At 43.9% G+C, this 15,637-nt stretch overlaps 1 protein-coding gene across 1 annotated transcript in view; it reads left to right on the top strand.

Annotated features, from left to right (window-relative positions):
* LOC137433434 (uncharacterized) overlaps positions 1–15,637 on the top strand; it is a 232,225-nt gene that overhangs the window by 121,850 nt on the left and 94,738 nt on the right. Inside the window, exons 31-35 of the mRNA XM_078785841.1 lie at positions 318–371; positions 478–522; positions 3,456–3,554; positions 6,803–6,910; positions 9,434–9,487. Coding sequence (XP_078641967.1) covers positions 318–371; positions 478–522; positions 3,456–3,554; positions 6,803–6,910; positions 9,434–9,487 — 360 coding nt within the window. The remainder of the gene's footprint in view (positions 1–317; positions 372–477; positions 523–3,455; positions 3,555–6,802; positions 6,911–9,433; positions 9,488–15,637) is intronic.

Below are 15,637 nucleotides of genomic sequence, written 5' to 3'. Positions count from 1 at the left end.
ACATACACGTGCTTCCATGAGGTTCAGTAAATACAGCAGAGTAGGAGAGTTTGAAAACGTTGGTGAAAATAGGAGCAAGTTCTGGAGCACAGCGTTTGAAGTCAACAGCAAGAATGACATCCGGACCATTGGCTTTTTAGGTGACAAAAATAGTCACGTGAATAATGCTTTATATACATTGATTCCATTCCCAATCCACTCTTCTTAATGCTTTTGACAATATACTCTTTTAAATGTGGGGATCTGTCAGATGTGTTTTGTGATGCACCAAGGAAATTGTGGGGCTATGGTGTTGTTTCTTCTATTTATATTCCTAGGGCTTGCCAGGTGCAAATGGACCTCCTGGAAATACTGGTAAAGAAGGCGAGCAGGTAAAAGCAAACGAGATTATATCAGCATGTACAATGTAATACTCCAGCGCATTACAGCCTTTGATGTTGATGTAAACCACTTTTGTGCCGGTGTGTTGTGTTTCAGGGTGTTTCGGGCGACGTTGGGCCACCTGGTTCCATTGGTCCAAGGGTTAGTTTAATAAAATAATGTATCATTCTTCATTTGAAAAAACACAAAGGTCTGTTCTCAGCACAAGTGTATATCCATTGGGTTATCACGCTTTCAGGGAACATGCTTCGTGTCGTATTTCCCGTAATATTTACTCATTCTGTACCATCGCCAAGTCTAGAGAAAATTATAGCAAACGGTTTCAAATTTGTTTTTGAGAAAGACTTTTGGTACATGCAAATAATGAGGAATTAAATTTGATAAAAATTCTACATAATTCCTACATATATGCATTAAAGCTATCATTGCAGATGTTCTGCTGTATTTCTTATGATGGTATACGCGACTTTAAAATGACAAAATCTGCCCCAGAATGCTCATTGTGCATGCATAGAAACCCCAGGAAACAGCAGTGTTCGGGCAAGTGTATCTTGTGTGCGAGATAAGGATTGTTACCTAAAATGGCTTACAGAGCTTCTAAAATAAGCTGAAAATACTTGGAAACATACCTGCAAGAAAGGCGTGTGCCTCTGCATAACTAAAGAGTTGGCGAACTTTCTGAACTCACCCAAAGAGCTGATAGCTTGCAGCTCCCTATATAGCAAACTCCTGAGGACGTGAATCGGTGCAAGGCTTGAAGGTTCATGGTCGGGTGTGTTCCACCAAAACACCTGACCATCACTGCCAGTGAGAGGACTTTGAACCTTGTGGGATTAGCTCATGTGAACATGGCAGGCTTGGTAATTTATTTAATGGACGTCTGCTTTTGGAAAGACAATGCCATCATTACCAACATTCAGGCAGACTTCCCAGAAGGAGGCACATGCTATCTGGTTTGGGTGTTTCTCTAATGAGAAGGCAATATCTGCGACTTGTGCATGCACAGGGTAAGTTTAAAATGAAGAAATTTACTATTAATCATTTTTTGGAGTTGGGAAGCGGTGGGAGTGGGGGCTGTATGGGCTGTGTGGGGCCGTTATAAATATATATTTTTGTTTGGTTCCAGGGCCACAAGAGAGATTATACGAGATTTTTGCATCTACTGGTACAAGGAGAAGCGTGCGTGCTTGTGTGTGTGTGTGTTATATACACTACTGTTGCTCAATAATTGTATTACCAGGAAAAGGTAGGAACTCGACACCTCTCAACCACAGATATTTAAATTTTCATTCAGAAACAGAAAGGTTTTGGTTAACTTTTTTAGAAATTACCATTTTTTCGTCCATATGTTGAAAATCTTTTTTTAAAGTCGATTTGAAATAATCATTTCGCGGTGGCAACGGCAGGTTAAAAGTGCCCGGTGTGTAGAACAGAGTAACTGAAAACACACACAGCATATGCACAAAAGGTCCCGTTAGCATTGATATGTCATTTTGAAAGTCACGTATCACAAAATATTTTAATGACCATTTCAACCCTTCTGGTGCAAGTTTTTATCCAACAATACTTCTTGGGGAAACTCCACACATCTTCTAAACAAAGCACTATATGTGAAGTTGATTTTTTTTTTTAAACCCAAATTGTCTCGAAATATAAATTTGAGTGCCAACTTTGGGCTGGCAGGATAGCCCAGATGTTATGTGCACACTCCTCTCTGCTGTCTGGCCTTGGATTGAATCACAACATATGGCTCCCACTCTGGTGTTTCGCATGCTGTTCAATTCATCAATATGTCCGCCGTCCCTTGGATGGACATTCAGCTGGGTGTCCCATATGCTAATGAATTAGGGAATTAATTAATTTTTATGATTAGCGAATGACCAGTTTGCTTTATTACTTAGAGTGTGGTACTAATCACACAAAAGTCATGGATTGGACCCCTGTAATGGCGGCCATACTATTTTTTAACTTGACTCACTGACATAATGGTTGCAGCATCCATTCTAGGAGGTCTGTAGTTTGAACCATGGCTGAGCCAAACTAAAGACTCTAAAAATGGTACGTGTTGCTCCTTGCTTGATGCTCAGTATTTAAAAGGATAAAGCATAGAAAATCCCCAAAGGTTGGCAACCATTATGAAGGCTTGCATGCTCGATGGGCCTAATGGCCACCTCCTGCGTTGCAGTTCCTTGTAAGGGCACTCATATTATTAGTTTAGTTGGTGGACCTTAAAGACCCCTTGTTGTCCTTCACAAAGAGTAACAGTACCCTGAAAAAATTGGCAGATTCCTGCTCTAATCAGCCGAGAAATTATGCAAACCAGCAGTCACCTGTTGCACCTGAAACAATAGAATAGTGCTAACCAGTTTGTAAACAAAAACTAGTTGCAAAATCCTATTTCTGATGCACATTTTCATTGCTTTTTATACACTGCACCTTACTCACCTATCTACCAGCAGTAGCTGATAACGGTTTAAGATACCTCTGCCCCTTTTGCAAAGTGTATGCTGTTGTCACTGGCATGTCGAACAAATTCCAAGTTCCTGCCCTGATGATACACAGAATCCATCAAGCAGAATTTGTAATTTATAATCAAACTACAATACACATTTGTAATGATGACTTTTTTTTTGGTGAAGATGATGAAATAATTTCCATAAAATAATCTTTTGTGGAAGGCCCAGTTCACTGTCAACTGCAAAGTGATGGCTCCATTGGAGGTCGCACATCTCCAATAGGTTTCCTTCACTGAAGTCACATTAAGCAACATTGCAGGGAAAACAAAGTGGTTTCTCAAACACATGCCTCTGTGGTACAGGTGCACAATGTCCATTTGGATCTAGATATTCCCTATGATGGAATGATGGAATGGCGGCCTTTATGTTCCATGCAGTTTCGTTAATACACATCAAAACCGTTAAGTGCGTTTTCGTTCTGTTTGCCAGCACAATATATGCAACCAAATATGATTTTCATCAACACGGGAATTTGAATCCGCAATGTAGTACAAACTGTCTTGATGTAAAGGATGGTTCCTGGCCACTGCTCATTTTACTGTTTTTATCTTTCCACAGGGATCACGTGGTGAGCCCGGGGAAAGAGGTATTCCTGGCCCGGTTGGGCTCCATGGGCGTGTAGGTTTTCTGGGCTCCGCTGGCCAAGATGGGGCCAAGGTATTTGGCATTTAAAGGGGAAATTACTAGTCATATTTTGCAATGAATATTATGCTATGGAAGAGTGTGTGACAGTTTCAAATTTATCAAAAAGTGGTTTGTTGGCAATCATTTGTTCCCATATAAAATGTAAAATTTGAATAGCCATGACACCAACATATTGAATTACAACAATACATGACACAAAAAGCACATTTATTTTTAATAATGAAATGAGAAAGATGAAAATAGAAGGGTAAATGAGGAAGGAGGAAAGTAATGAGCTAATGATCATGGAAGATGCGTGAGGGAGTGAAGAGGAGAGTATGGAAGGGAAATTTATGGGGAAGCTGGGTGAAGGTCAAAAAATTCTCCATTTTGCATACACAACAGGAAAATGGGCCTTTTTTCATTTTCAATTTGGCTACAGGTGATTGCTTTTGGCAAGATATTTTATTTCTTGCAAACACAATCTTCATAAGGAAATGCAAGACAGGTGTATTTCTCCTTACTATTGAAAGAATAAATAGTATATATACAGTGTAATAATACATAATTGTTAGTGGCATCAATACATAATTGTTTACTTTGAGAGCAATTGGTTTTGTATTGCTGACAGAAAACACGGATCTGCACTTTAGCATAGTCCCACCATCACCACTGACAGAGATTTAGGAAACGATGTTGGAAATACACAACCTTGTCCCAAAAAACCACAAAGGATGATTTAAAGAAAGGATCGCTCAGAAGTGGTGTTAAAAGACCAATACAAGGTGTGGCGTTTGAAACGAGGAAAATAAAAAGACAGTTTTATCAAAGAATGATAAGAGAAACCAGAAGGGATAATATCCGTATACGTCACAAGATTGATAGCGGAGTTGGGAATATAAAGTTATGATTTATGGGAGCGAGACATGGGTAATGAACGTAGAGCAGAAACGAAGGCTGGAAAGGGTGAAAATGCGAATGGTTCGGTGGATGTGCGGAGTATCGTTGAGAGAGAGGAAGACAAATGATGAATTGCGAAAGATGATGGGAATAGAGCCTGTGATGGATGCTGTGAAGAGAAACAGTTTGAGATGGTTTGGTCATGTGTTGAGGAAGGATGAACGTGACTGGTTGAGAAGAGTGATGGAAATGAATGTAGAAGGAAGTAGAGGACGGGGAAGACAGAGAAAGACTTGGCTAAAGATGGTGGAAGAAGAAATGCGGGCAAGGGGGTTAACAAGGAGAGATGCAGAAAATAGGGCAAAATGGAGACGATTGTCATGGGGCCCGCAAGGCTAACCTCTGCTCTAGCAGGGAAAATGGCTTTAAAATGCCTGTTGTTTGTGTGTTGTATACAGTGTATGTATAGTCATGTGAAAAAGTAAGTACCGGTACACCCCATGTAAAGCTTTGACTTTTTCAACATATTTCAACATACAGCTATTTGATCTTCATTTCAACAATATTGATAGATAAAGGTGATATAATATAACAAATATCATGAAACATTTACATTTTCTAGTCCATTGTATAATTTAAATAAACATAAATGCAAATTTCGCATGTGGAAAAAGTAAGTACACCCCATGAATTAAAAAAAAATGTTTTAAACATATGTGGACATATCAATATTTGATCTTCATTTAAACAGTATCTATAGATAAAGGTGATCTAATTGAACAAAAAACAATGAAAACTTGACTTTGCAATAATTTATTCAACTAAAAATTGTTGCACAGCATGCACAATTGCATGCACAGCTCATTTCAAATCCCCCCACAACATCTCAATGAGATTTAGATCCGGGCTTTGACTTGGTCATTCCAGAACCCTCCATTTCTTTCTTTTCAGCCATTCCTTGGTGGATGTACTGGTATGTTTAGGGTCATTGTCATGTTGCAAGGTCCACCTTCGGTTGAGCTTCAACTTTCCGACAGATGGCCTCACATTATCCTCAAGCACCCTCTGGTACAATGAAGAATTCATAGTGGATTCTATGATGGTGAGCTGCCCAGGCCATGATGCAGCAAAGCTGCTCCAAACCATAATACTGTATTTCCACCAACATGCTTTACAGTTGGTATCAGGTTCTTGTGGTCAAATGCTGTCTTTGGTTTTCACCAAACTTTAGTCTTGCCCTGATGTTCTTTCTGGACAGCAAAGGTTTCCTCCTGGCACACCTCCCGTGTAGATCAAATTTGTGCAGCCTCTTTCTAATGGTAGACTCATGCATTTTGACATCAACAGTGGCAAGAGTTACCTGTTGGTCCCGTGATGACATTCTGGGGTTCTTAGAGACTTCTTTCAGCATCTTGCGGTCTGCTCTCGGGCTGAACTTGCTGGGGCGGGCTGGCCTGAACAAGTTGGTAGTTGTTTGGAATCTTCTCCACTTGTAGATGATCTTCCGGACAGTCGAATGATTGATTTCAAATTGTTTGGAGATCTTTTTAAATCCCTTCCCAGACTCGTAGGCATCTATAACCTTCTTTCTGAAGGCCTCAGAGAGCTCTTTTTATCTAGGCATGGTGATGCCGCACACTTCAACAACAAAGAGCAAACCAAACTAAATGTCTGAGGTTTAAATAAGACAGGTCCCTCCAAGATCCTCTCTGACGATGTTCTAATCATTTGCACCTGAGCTGGTGCACCTGATTCTAATTTTAGGTATTTGAAGTAGTGATAAATGTAGGGGTGAACTTACTTTTTCCACATGCTAAATTTGCATTTATGTTTATTTAAATTATACAATGGACTACAAAATGTAAATGTTTCCTGATATTTGTTATATTATATCACCTTTATCTATCAATATTGTTGAAATGAAGAACAAATAGCTGTATGTTGAAATATGTTGAAAAAGCCAAAACTTTACATGGGGTGTACTTACTTTTTCACATGACTGTACATACTGTTTTGTATTATTGTATGGGATTAACCGGAAGTGCGGTTATAAAAGAGGTGGGGCATACTGCATGGCGTGGAAAGCTGAGCCTACGCTGGTCACTTGTGTTTTTCCCGGCCGCGCAATAAAAGACCGATGGTGCACTCAAACTGCCTTCCCAGCCTGATACATTGCACATACATACATACATACATACATGCATACATACATACACCTGATGGACAGACAAAAGCTGTCCCAGATGGAATTGCCCTCTATGCTACGCCGTAAAAAAAGAGAAGTGTTAAAATCACAACAAACAAAAAAAAGTTTTTACCTGCATATTTCACCCCCCCCCCTACCACTCCCTTCCTCCCTACCTTCCCCATCCACTAACCAGGGAGATCCAGGGCCCATTGGTAGCATGGGTTCTGCAGGAACACCTGGTCTACAAGGAATGGAAGGAGAGCGAGGACCAGCTGGACCCCGAGGTGTTAAAGGTGACAAGGTAAGCCTCCATTATTTATTACTTATGACAATGGTACATTCTACATACATACTATCTCTGCAGTAAAAACTAGAACACTTGGTCGGTAGAGAGCATAACTCTGTCGGGCTGAACAGTTTACATTTTATATCGCACTGAGAGACTGGATCTGGATTCGGACCTGAACCAAAATCGAATCAGCTTGTCCTCGTCACATAACCAGCTCATCCACCTCGTTTTGTCAGAATCCGTCCACAACTTTTTGAAATATCGTGCTGTACTTAGTTTTTGGCCCCATCTCTAAATGGTGACGAATCCGTTAATTTTTTTTTAATTCTCGTATCCGAGACCTTCACCAAAATCGAATCGATTTGTCCTTGTCACACACCCAACCTGTCCACCAAATTTCATTTGAATCTGTCTGAAACGTTTTGAGATATCCTGCTATAGATCGGGTTTAGCCCTATTACTCAATAGTAAAAACAAATCACTTAAAAAATTCTCTGATATGGATCCGGATCCGGATCTTTACCAAAATATAATCATTTTGTCCTAGTCACATACCCAACCTCTCCACCAACTTTCGGCTGAAACCGTCCACAACTTTTTTGAGATATCCTGTTCACAAACGAACAGACAGACAAACAAACAGGGGTGAAAACACAACCTCCATCCACCTTCGGTGGTGGAGGTAACTAGAAAGCATCTCAAAATGCAAAGCCTGTCTGTGTCCGCTTCGTACTCCAACTAATCTTAATGAAAACAACAGATAAAACAAAAAAGTAAAATCTATGAATTATTAGCGGAGCCCACCCGTCACTTCGCTGACAGACCAATTAGTCCTGTTTGCCAAAATGAATTTACCCTTGGGAACAGTGCTTTAAGCTCAACGTTGCCCAGGTAAAAAAGTGAATTGTAATACCCTCTACCACCACCACTAGGTGGTGCTACACGGTACACATTTACATAGAGAATTTACGCCCCTCTCCCGGTCCCCCACATCCTCAAAAGAGGCCGCGGCTACATAGCCTATGTTACCCCTCCCCCAGCCAAAGTTGTATTTGTATTTGTACCCCGAGTAAAGTACATAAGTGTTTATAGCTAGAGTACCCGGCATTGCTCAAGCCAAAAAGAAACATCAACATATTTGAAATGAGGGCAAATATAATGGAAAAGCAATTACATCCAAATCAGAATCCATCACAAATGTCAAATCATCATTTCACCTTTTCGTTGAATATCTGCTGGTGAATGGACCATTGATCACGTTTCTGAGTTAAGTATGATGACTTTCAGGAAGAAGAAGAAGCTTTACTACCAACTTCGTACACTTCCTTTTTTTTTTTTTCCAGAATTTTATTTTATTGCAGTATTTTTTTTACTTCCAGAATTGTTTGATTCATTTGAATTCAAATGTTTGCAAATTGTTTTGTATTTATTTATGTGAATGTGTACTTGTATATAATTATAAGTGTCATTAATCAAAAAGGCTTCGGCACTATAGAGAGAGATTTTTAAAAATCCCTAAAACGAAATATATATATTTTTTTCCAAGATTTTTTTTTTTTATTGCCTAAAACACTCCCAGGCACTCACTGATGAACCTCTGAAAGTTTGACGAAGCTCCGTTCAGCCATCTTTAAGAAAAATGGTGACACAGACAGACAGACAGACAGACAGACCAACGGCTCTCTTATATAGTAGATAGATATGTACATTGATGTCTAAATCCTAATATTGTTAATGTAATACAAGTACAGTCCAATTTTAATGAACACTCTCATAATCAAACGGCAGACCAAATACTGCATTATAGTCATCAGGAAGAACCCGACAAAGTAAAGAGCAAAGATGGAGTCATCAGATGGGATTCGGGTTTCAGACCTTGCTCCACTACCCTCAAACCCATCCGAGGCACAGCCAGGTGAACGTTACAGAAAAGTTTATGCAAGAATTCACTTCTCCCCAGACAGATTGATAAAGAAAGAGAAATAAAGAGTTAAAGGCATTTTAAAAAGAAAAAACAAGAATTAAAACGAATAAAGAGATATGTGAAGAAGTAGAATAAAATGTGAAAGGAACAAAGAACAAAGATATCAAGAAGAACTAAGACATTTCAGCACTTTCGGTGGACAATCCTGTTTTGACGAATGAATTGCATCTCAATACATCAAAATGAAACACTAGGACTAGGGGACACCTTTTAATTTCTCGTGGGTGGTGAGATCGAGGTCCTGGTGAACACGTTGACCAACTCACGGAGCGGATCTGTTCATTATAATGAGATCTTATTGTATATGTAAATGCTGCAGACAATGTAGACAATAAAAGAGAACCAGCCAGACACTGGTTCCACAGTACCACAGGCCTCTAGCCGATACTGCAGCAGCAAAGCTTACGTTAAACTTTTATTTGAACTTTATATTTTACTAACAAGCCTGCCTCTGATAAATCAGTTGTTATGTTACTGAAATAATCCATACATTATATCTCTCACAACAAAAGTAGCTAAGATGAATGTCTTGCTCCATCTTGTTTCCTCAGGGAGAATGGGGCTTCATGGGGGATGATGGACCACCAGGAAATGATGGACTTCGGGTGGGTCAATGGCCGTCGTGATATTGATTTATAGTTTCATTTCCCATTCTATATAGATCATTGTGCGGCAGAGGCATTGTTAAAAAGCTTTTGCTCGTACTATCACGAGAAGGACAGGAACTTCAAAGGATTTTTGTTAATGTTAGTGTGTATTATTGGCTGTATGTATTTCAACATTTCTCTGAAACCTTTAGGAATAGATCAGGTTTTTATTCTACCAAATTATACCAATTAATATAATTAATTATATTATACCAAGTTATTAAAATTTAGGAATATACCAGACAAACATAATCTGGCTGGTCTTAAGGTGGAACTCTCAAAAACGTTTCCCTCCTCAATTTATTGTGCTACATAGTTACCTCCACCACTAAAGGTCTTGCTCCGCTCTGATCTTTCAACTCGCCAATCCTCACTGGTTCAAGAATGTGTCTGCTTTCCCAGCAACCCCCTCCGTCGTAACCCCTCAAAATCCAGAGTTACTGCTCACTTTCATTCATTTGTGTCCTCTTTTCACCCTTTGGAAACAAATTCATCAGGCAGTGCAATCATACTTCCCTCCAGGGTTTCAAAATGGTAGTTCACTATTTCATGTCATATATATATATATATATATATACCCATGAACTTTTATACCCATCAGTAACCCATTCCTATCCAACCTCTTTTACTTGCATCTTACTGTTCCTCCCCTCTCTCAAACTTTATGTCATCATTCATTCCCACATTGGCACGTGCATCCTGTTCTCCCACTGCTTGTATGTTTTCCTTCTACCACCTGTCGTGTGTGTGTGTGTGTGTGTGTGTGTGTGTGTTGGTTGGAGCAACAACAACAACAACAACAACAACATGCATTTTAAGGCCATTTTCCCTGCTAGAGCGGGGGTTAGCCTTGCGGTCCCCATGACAATCTTCTCCATATTGCCCTATTTTCTGCATCTCTCCTTGTTAACCCCCTTGCCCGCATTTCTTCTTCCACCATCTTTAGCCAAGTCTTTCTTGGTCTTCCCCGTCCTCTACTTCCTTCTACATTCATTTCCATCACTCTTCTCAACCAGTCACTTTCATCCTTCCTCAACACATGACCAAACCATCTCAACCTGTTCCTCTTCACAGCATCAATCACAGGCTCTATTCCCATCATCTTTCGCAATTCATCATTTGTCTTCCTCTCTCTCTCAACGATACTAAGGCACATCCATCGAACCATTCACATTTCCACCCTTTCCAGCCTTCGTTGCTGCTCTTCGTTCATTACGCATGTCTCGCTCCCATAAATCATAACACTTCTCACACATGCAGCATACACCTTTCCCTTCAGCTTCAACGACACTCCCCTCCTCAACAGCACGCCACTCAGTTCCCGAAACTTCTTCCATGCACATCTCACTCCAGCAACCGTTGCAGAGTCTGATCCACCTTCTCCATTCAGCATGTCTCCGAGGTAGCAAAATGTTTTCACACGTTCCAGCTTCACGCCGTCTCCAAGATCCAACTCAACATTTCCTCCATCTGCAGCTCCCTCTGTGCACACCTTACATTTGAATGTAGCTGCCACACTGGTTAATGACCCTCTCAGACCACTACATTTTTGATGAACCCACTCAGCGCACATTGCACATTGAATGGAGTTCACTCCGACACCCTTCCTGCACACAGCACAGGGCCACTTCCCAGTTCTTTCCACCTCCACATGCTTTACCACTTGCCATCACCTTCGTCTTTCCGATATTCACCTTCAGACCTTTTGTCTCCATACATTCCTTCCACTTGTTCATCTTTTCCTTCAGTCCATCCATACTTTCTGCAATCAACACCAGATCATCTGCATACAACAACTCCCACGGTAAACCCTCCTTTACGTTCTGAGCCAGCACCTCCATCACAGCTACAAATAGTAGTGGACTTAGTACCGACCCCTGATGCACTCCCACCTTCACCTCAAACTCACCACTGTTCCCGTCCTTCGTCCTTACAGCTGTGCGCGCTCTTTTGTACATTGCCATCACTGCTCTGATCAACCATTCCTCCACTCCTAACTTCCTCAATGCCCATGTCAATACTTTGCATGGAACCCTATCGAATGCTTTCTCCAGATAAACAAACCCAAGAAACAACTTCTTCCTCTTCTCCATGTACTTCTCCTGCAACTGCCTCACAATGAAAAGCGCGTCTGTCGTTCCTCGTCCTGGCATAAATCCAAACTGCATTTCGTTGATCTTCACTTTCTTCCTTATCCTCCTCTCCAACACCCTTTCCAATACCTTCATTCCATGCTCCAATAACTTTATCGCTCGTTACGAGCCACACTCCAGAGGGTCACCTTTCCCCTTGTATAGAGGGACGAGGGTACTCAGTTCCCAATCCACTGGAATGCGGCCTTCTGTCACCACCAGATTACAGATCTCTGTCATTCTCTTCACACCCCAACTTCTTGCTGCCTTCAACATATCTCCCACAACTACCGTCGGCCCTCCTGCTTTTCTACTCTTCATTGCTTTTATCGCTTCCTCAATTTCCTTCTCAGTTATCTTCTCTGCCGGTCCTAAAACTGGGTTACTCTCTATGTTGCCATCCCATTCATTCTCTGTATTCATCAGCATTTCCATATATCTTTTCCATCTTCCTTTAATTATATCTGGGTCCACAACGATTTGTCCCACTTCATCCTTCAAGCAACTCACCCCCATCACATCACACCTCTCTTTCGCTATGTGCTTTGCAATCCTGAATACTGCTCTCTGATCCTCTTCCGAATCCAAGCGTTCTCCGAACATTTTCCTACATGCCTCCTGCGCCTTTGCTACCACTTTCTTTGCAGCCTTCTTGGCTGCCTTATAACTTTCATGCTCCGCTGTTTCTGCTCCCGTACCCTTCGCCTTCTGCCACTCCTTGAACTTCTTCCTCTTCTCGTCGATCCTCTTTCCAACTTCATCATCCCACCACCATATTTCCGAGTGCCTCGGTGGTCCTTTTGTCCATCCACATACCTCACCAACGGCTCCCAACAGACTAGCTTTCATTGACATCCAACCACTTTCAAGCTCAACCACATCATCCTCTACCCTACTCAGCCTCTCTTTTAATGCCTCCCTTACTGTCACCTCTTTCAACCTCCACACCTTCATTCTCGGTTAGTACTTCACCCGCCGAGCACTCCTCGCACCTTTCACCCTTATGTCGCAGACAACCAAGTGGTGCTGTGAAACAGCCTCCTCCCCCGGGATCACCTTTGTGTCCTGGGGGTGCCCCCTATCTCGCCTACACACCATCAGGTAGTCAACGGTTGTCGTCGACCCACCTGACGTGTTTGTAACAAGCTTATTATCCTCTTTCTGGAACTGAGTATTACAAATCAACAAATCAGCTCCATCAGCAAACTCCAAAATCCTTTCACCTTCTCCATTTCTCACACCATATCCGTAACCCCCATTAACTCCCTCAAAACCATCCATACTCCTTCCCACATGTCCATTTAGGTCTCCTCCTACCACAACAACTTCCTCATCTTTCACGTTTTCCATCAGTTTCTCTATCGCACACCAGAACTTGTTCTTCTCTTCATCGCTCCGACCAACCTGCGGAGCATATCCCGAGATGACGTTCACCAAGAGCTTTCCAATCATCATTTTCACCATCATCAACCTATCACTCACTCTAGTCACACTCACCACACTGTCTACAAACTCCTCAGAAAACAGGACACCAACACCATTCACGCCCTCCAGGCACCCTTGCCACACGAACTTGTATTTCTGTCCCTGCCTACCCTTCACCATTCTCACACCACTTCCCTTCCATTTTGTCTCTTGCACACAACATATGTCCACTCTTCTTCTGACCAATACTTCCACCACTTCTCCTGATCTCCCTGTCATTGTCCCTACATTCCATGTCCCAAACCTCAGAAACCGATCTCCACTTCGGGCTGTACCCTGCCCATATGGAGTTGTAATTGTCATGGTTCTCTTTTTGAGGCAATGTTTTTTATGGCCGGATGCCCTTCCTGACACCAACCCTCTTAGTCGTCTCTTACGACACGCAGGGATACGGTGTGCATATTCTGATCCAGGGTACACATTGGGAGACGTTTAAAAACATGGAAATTCTGGGGGGCGTGGGGGGTGGGCGGCGTCAGCATCACGGCTGCGGGGGCCCCGTCAGCACCACACCACGGTGGCCCGGTCAGCACCACACCACGTCGGCCCGGTCAGCACCACACCACGTCGGCCCGGTCAGCACCACACCACGTCGGCCCGGTCAGCACCACACCACGTCGGCCCGGTCAGCACCACACCACGTCGGCCCGGTCAGCACCACACCACGTCGGCCCGGTCAGCACCACACCACGTCGGCCCGGTCAGCACCACACCACGGCGGCCCGGTCAGCACCACACCACGACGGCCCGGTCAGCACCACACCACCGCGGCCCGGTCAGCACCACACCACGGCGGCCCGGTCAGCACCACACCACGTCGGCCCGGTCAGCACCACACCACGTCGGCCCGGTCAGCACCACACCACGTCGGCCCGGTCAGCACCACACCACGTCGGCCCGGTCAGCACCACACCACGTCGGCCCGGTCAGCACCACACCACGTTGGCCCGGTCAGCACCACACCATGTCGGCCCGGTCAGCACCACACCACGTCGGCCCGGTCAGCACCACACCACGTCGGCCCGGTCAGCACCACACCACGTCGGCCCGGTCAGCACCACACCACGTCGGCCGGGTCAACACCACACCACGGCGGCCCGGTCAGCACCACACCACGTCGGCCCGGTCAGCACCACACCACGGCGGCCCGGTCAGCACCACACCACGGCGGCCCGGTCAGCACCACACCACGTCGGCCTGGTCAGCACCACACCACGTCGGCCCGGTCGGCCCAGAGCCTGGCACGAAGTCCAAGGACATCAGCACGTCATCCGAAAACAGCTCCGGTTGGTGCGAACCACTCGGTCAATGGCGCGAACCAGGTCCCGACACGCCCTTGCTCGCTTGGCCCTGATGAAGACCTCGCTGGGTGTTCTCCAAACAGGGGCAAACTCGCCTAAGCCGCGCTGGATTTTGGCAGCGGAAGCCTTGCTCGCTCGGCCCCGATAAAGGCCTCGCTGGGTGTTCTCCAAACAGGGGCAGAATCGCCCAAGCCGCGCTGGATTTCGGCAGCGGAAGCCTTGCTCGCTCGGCCCCGATGAAGGCCTCACTGGGTGTTCTCCAAACAGGGGCAGAATCGCCCAAGCCGTGCTGGATTTCGGCGGCGGAAAGCAGCCACGAAGTGACGATATTCGGTCGGGCTGTAATGCGAACACCACGGCGGCCCGGTCAGCACCACACCTTGGGTTGCAGAGGCAACTCCTGCATACTCTGCAGTCGAGCTCATACCAGGAACACGGTATTGAATCGTCGTAGCAACGGCACGGCCAATCCGCGCAGGCTGCACGCCGCCATGGCCATCCTGCACAAGTCCAAGCACAAGTCCATCCTGCACATCCACGTCCAAGGTTGGAGCATTTGCTATAAATCTGGGAGGTTGGTAGTTCAAACCCTGGTTGAGTCATACCAAATGTGCTGCTTCCTTGCTTGATGCTCAACATTTAAAAGTATAGGCATGGACAAACAATGCTGGGAAGGCAATGGCAAACCACCCATTCCCAACAAACTACTCCAGTAGCACCAACACTCTTTAAAGAGTATGGTACATCAAAAAAAAAAAATTGTATATATATATATATATATATATATATATATATATTGTTACAGACGCGGTTTTAGATGTTATGATGGGCCGAGCGGATGGTCCAACCGCGACCGTTACAGGATCCCCAATTGGCCCGATTCCACCCGACGTTGACCAGATCGCACCACAGATATTCAATCGGGAAACCTCTAAAGCGACCGAAAGAGAATGAAAAGAGAAGAAGACAGAGTACGGAGGAAGAACAGATTTATTATACACACACAAGCAAAAAGAAAGAGCGACCAAAATTTTTTTACAGCAATGGATGGAAGAAGCAGTCACACAGTGCATCGTTAGCTTATCCTATTCAATTTACTTAACCCCAGGACAACGAGTAGGACAGACGACGTTCACACTTACACGGGGGATATTGCAGGCAGGTCGGGCTTGAGGTGGATTGCTGGAGAG

This window comes from Myxine glutinosa, chromosome 10 (genome assembly GCF_964187855.1).
Source record: "Myxine glutinosa chromosome 10, kmMyxGlut1.1, whole genome shotgun sequence".
Lineage (NCBI taxonomy): Eukaryota > Metazoa > Chordata > Myxini > Myxiniformes > Myxinidae > Myxine > Myxine glutinosa.
The sequence above is the reverse complement of the archived record's forward strand: the minus strand, read 5'-3'. Positions and strand labels throughout refer to the sequence as shown.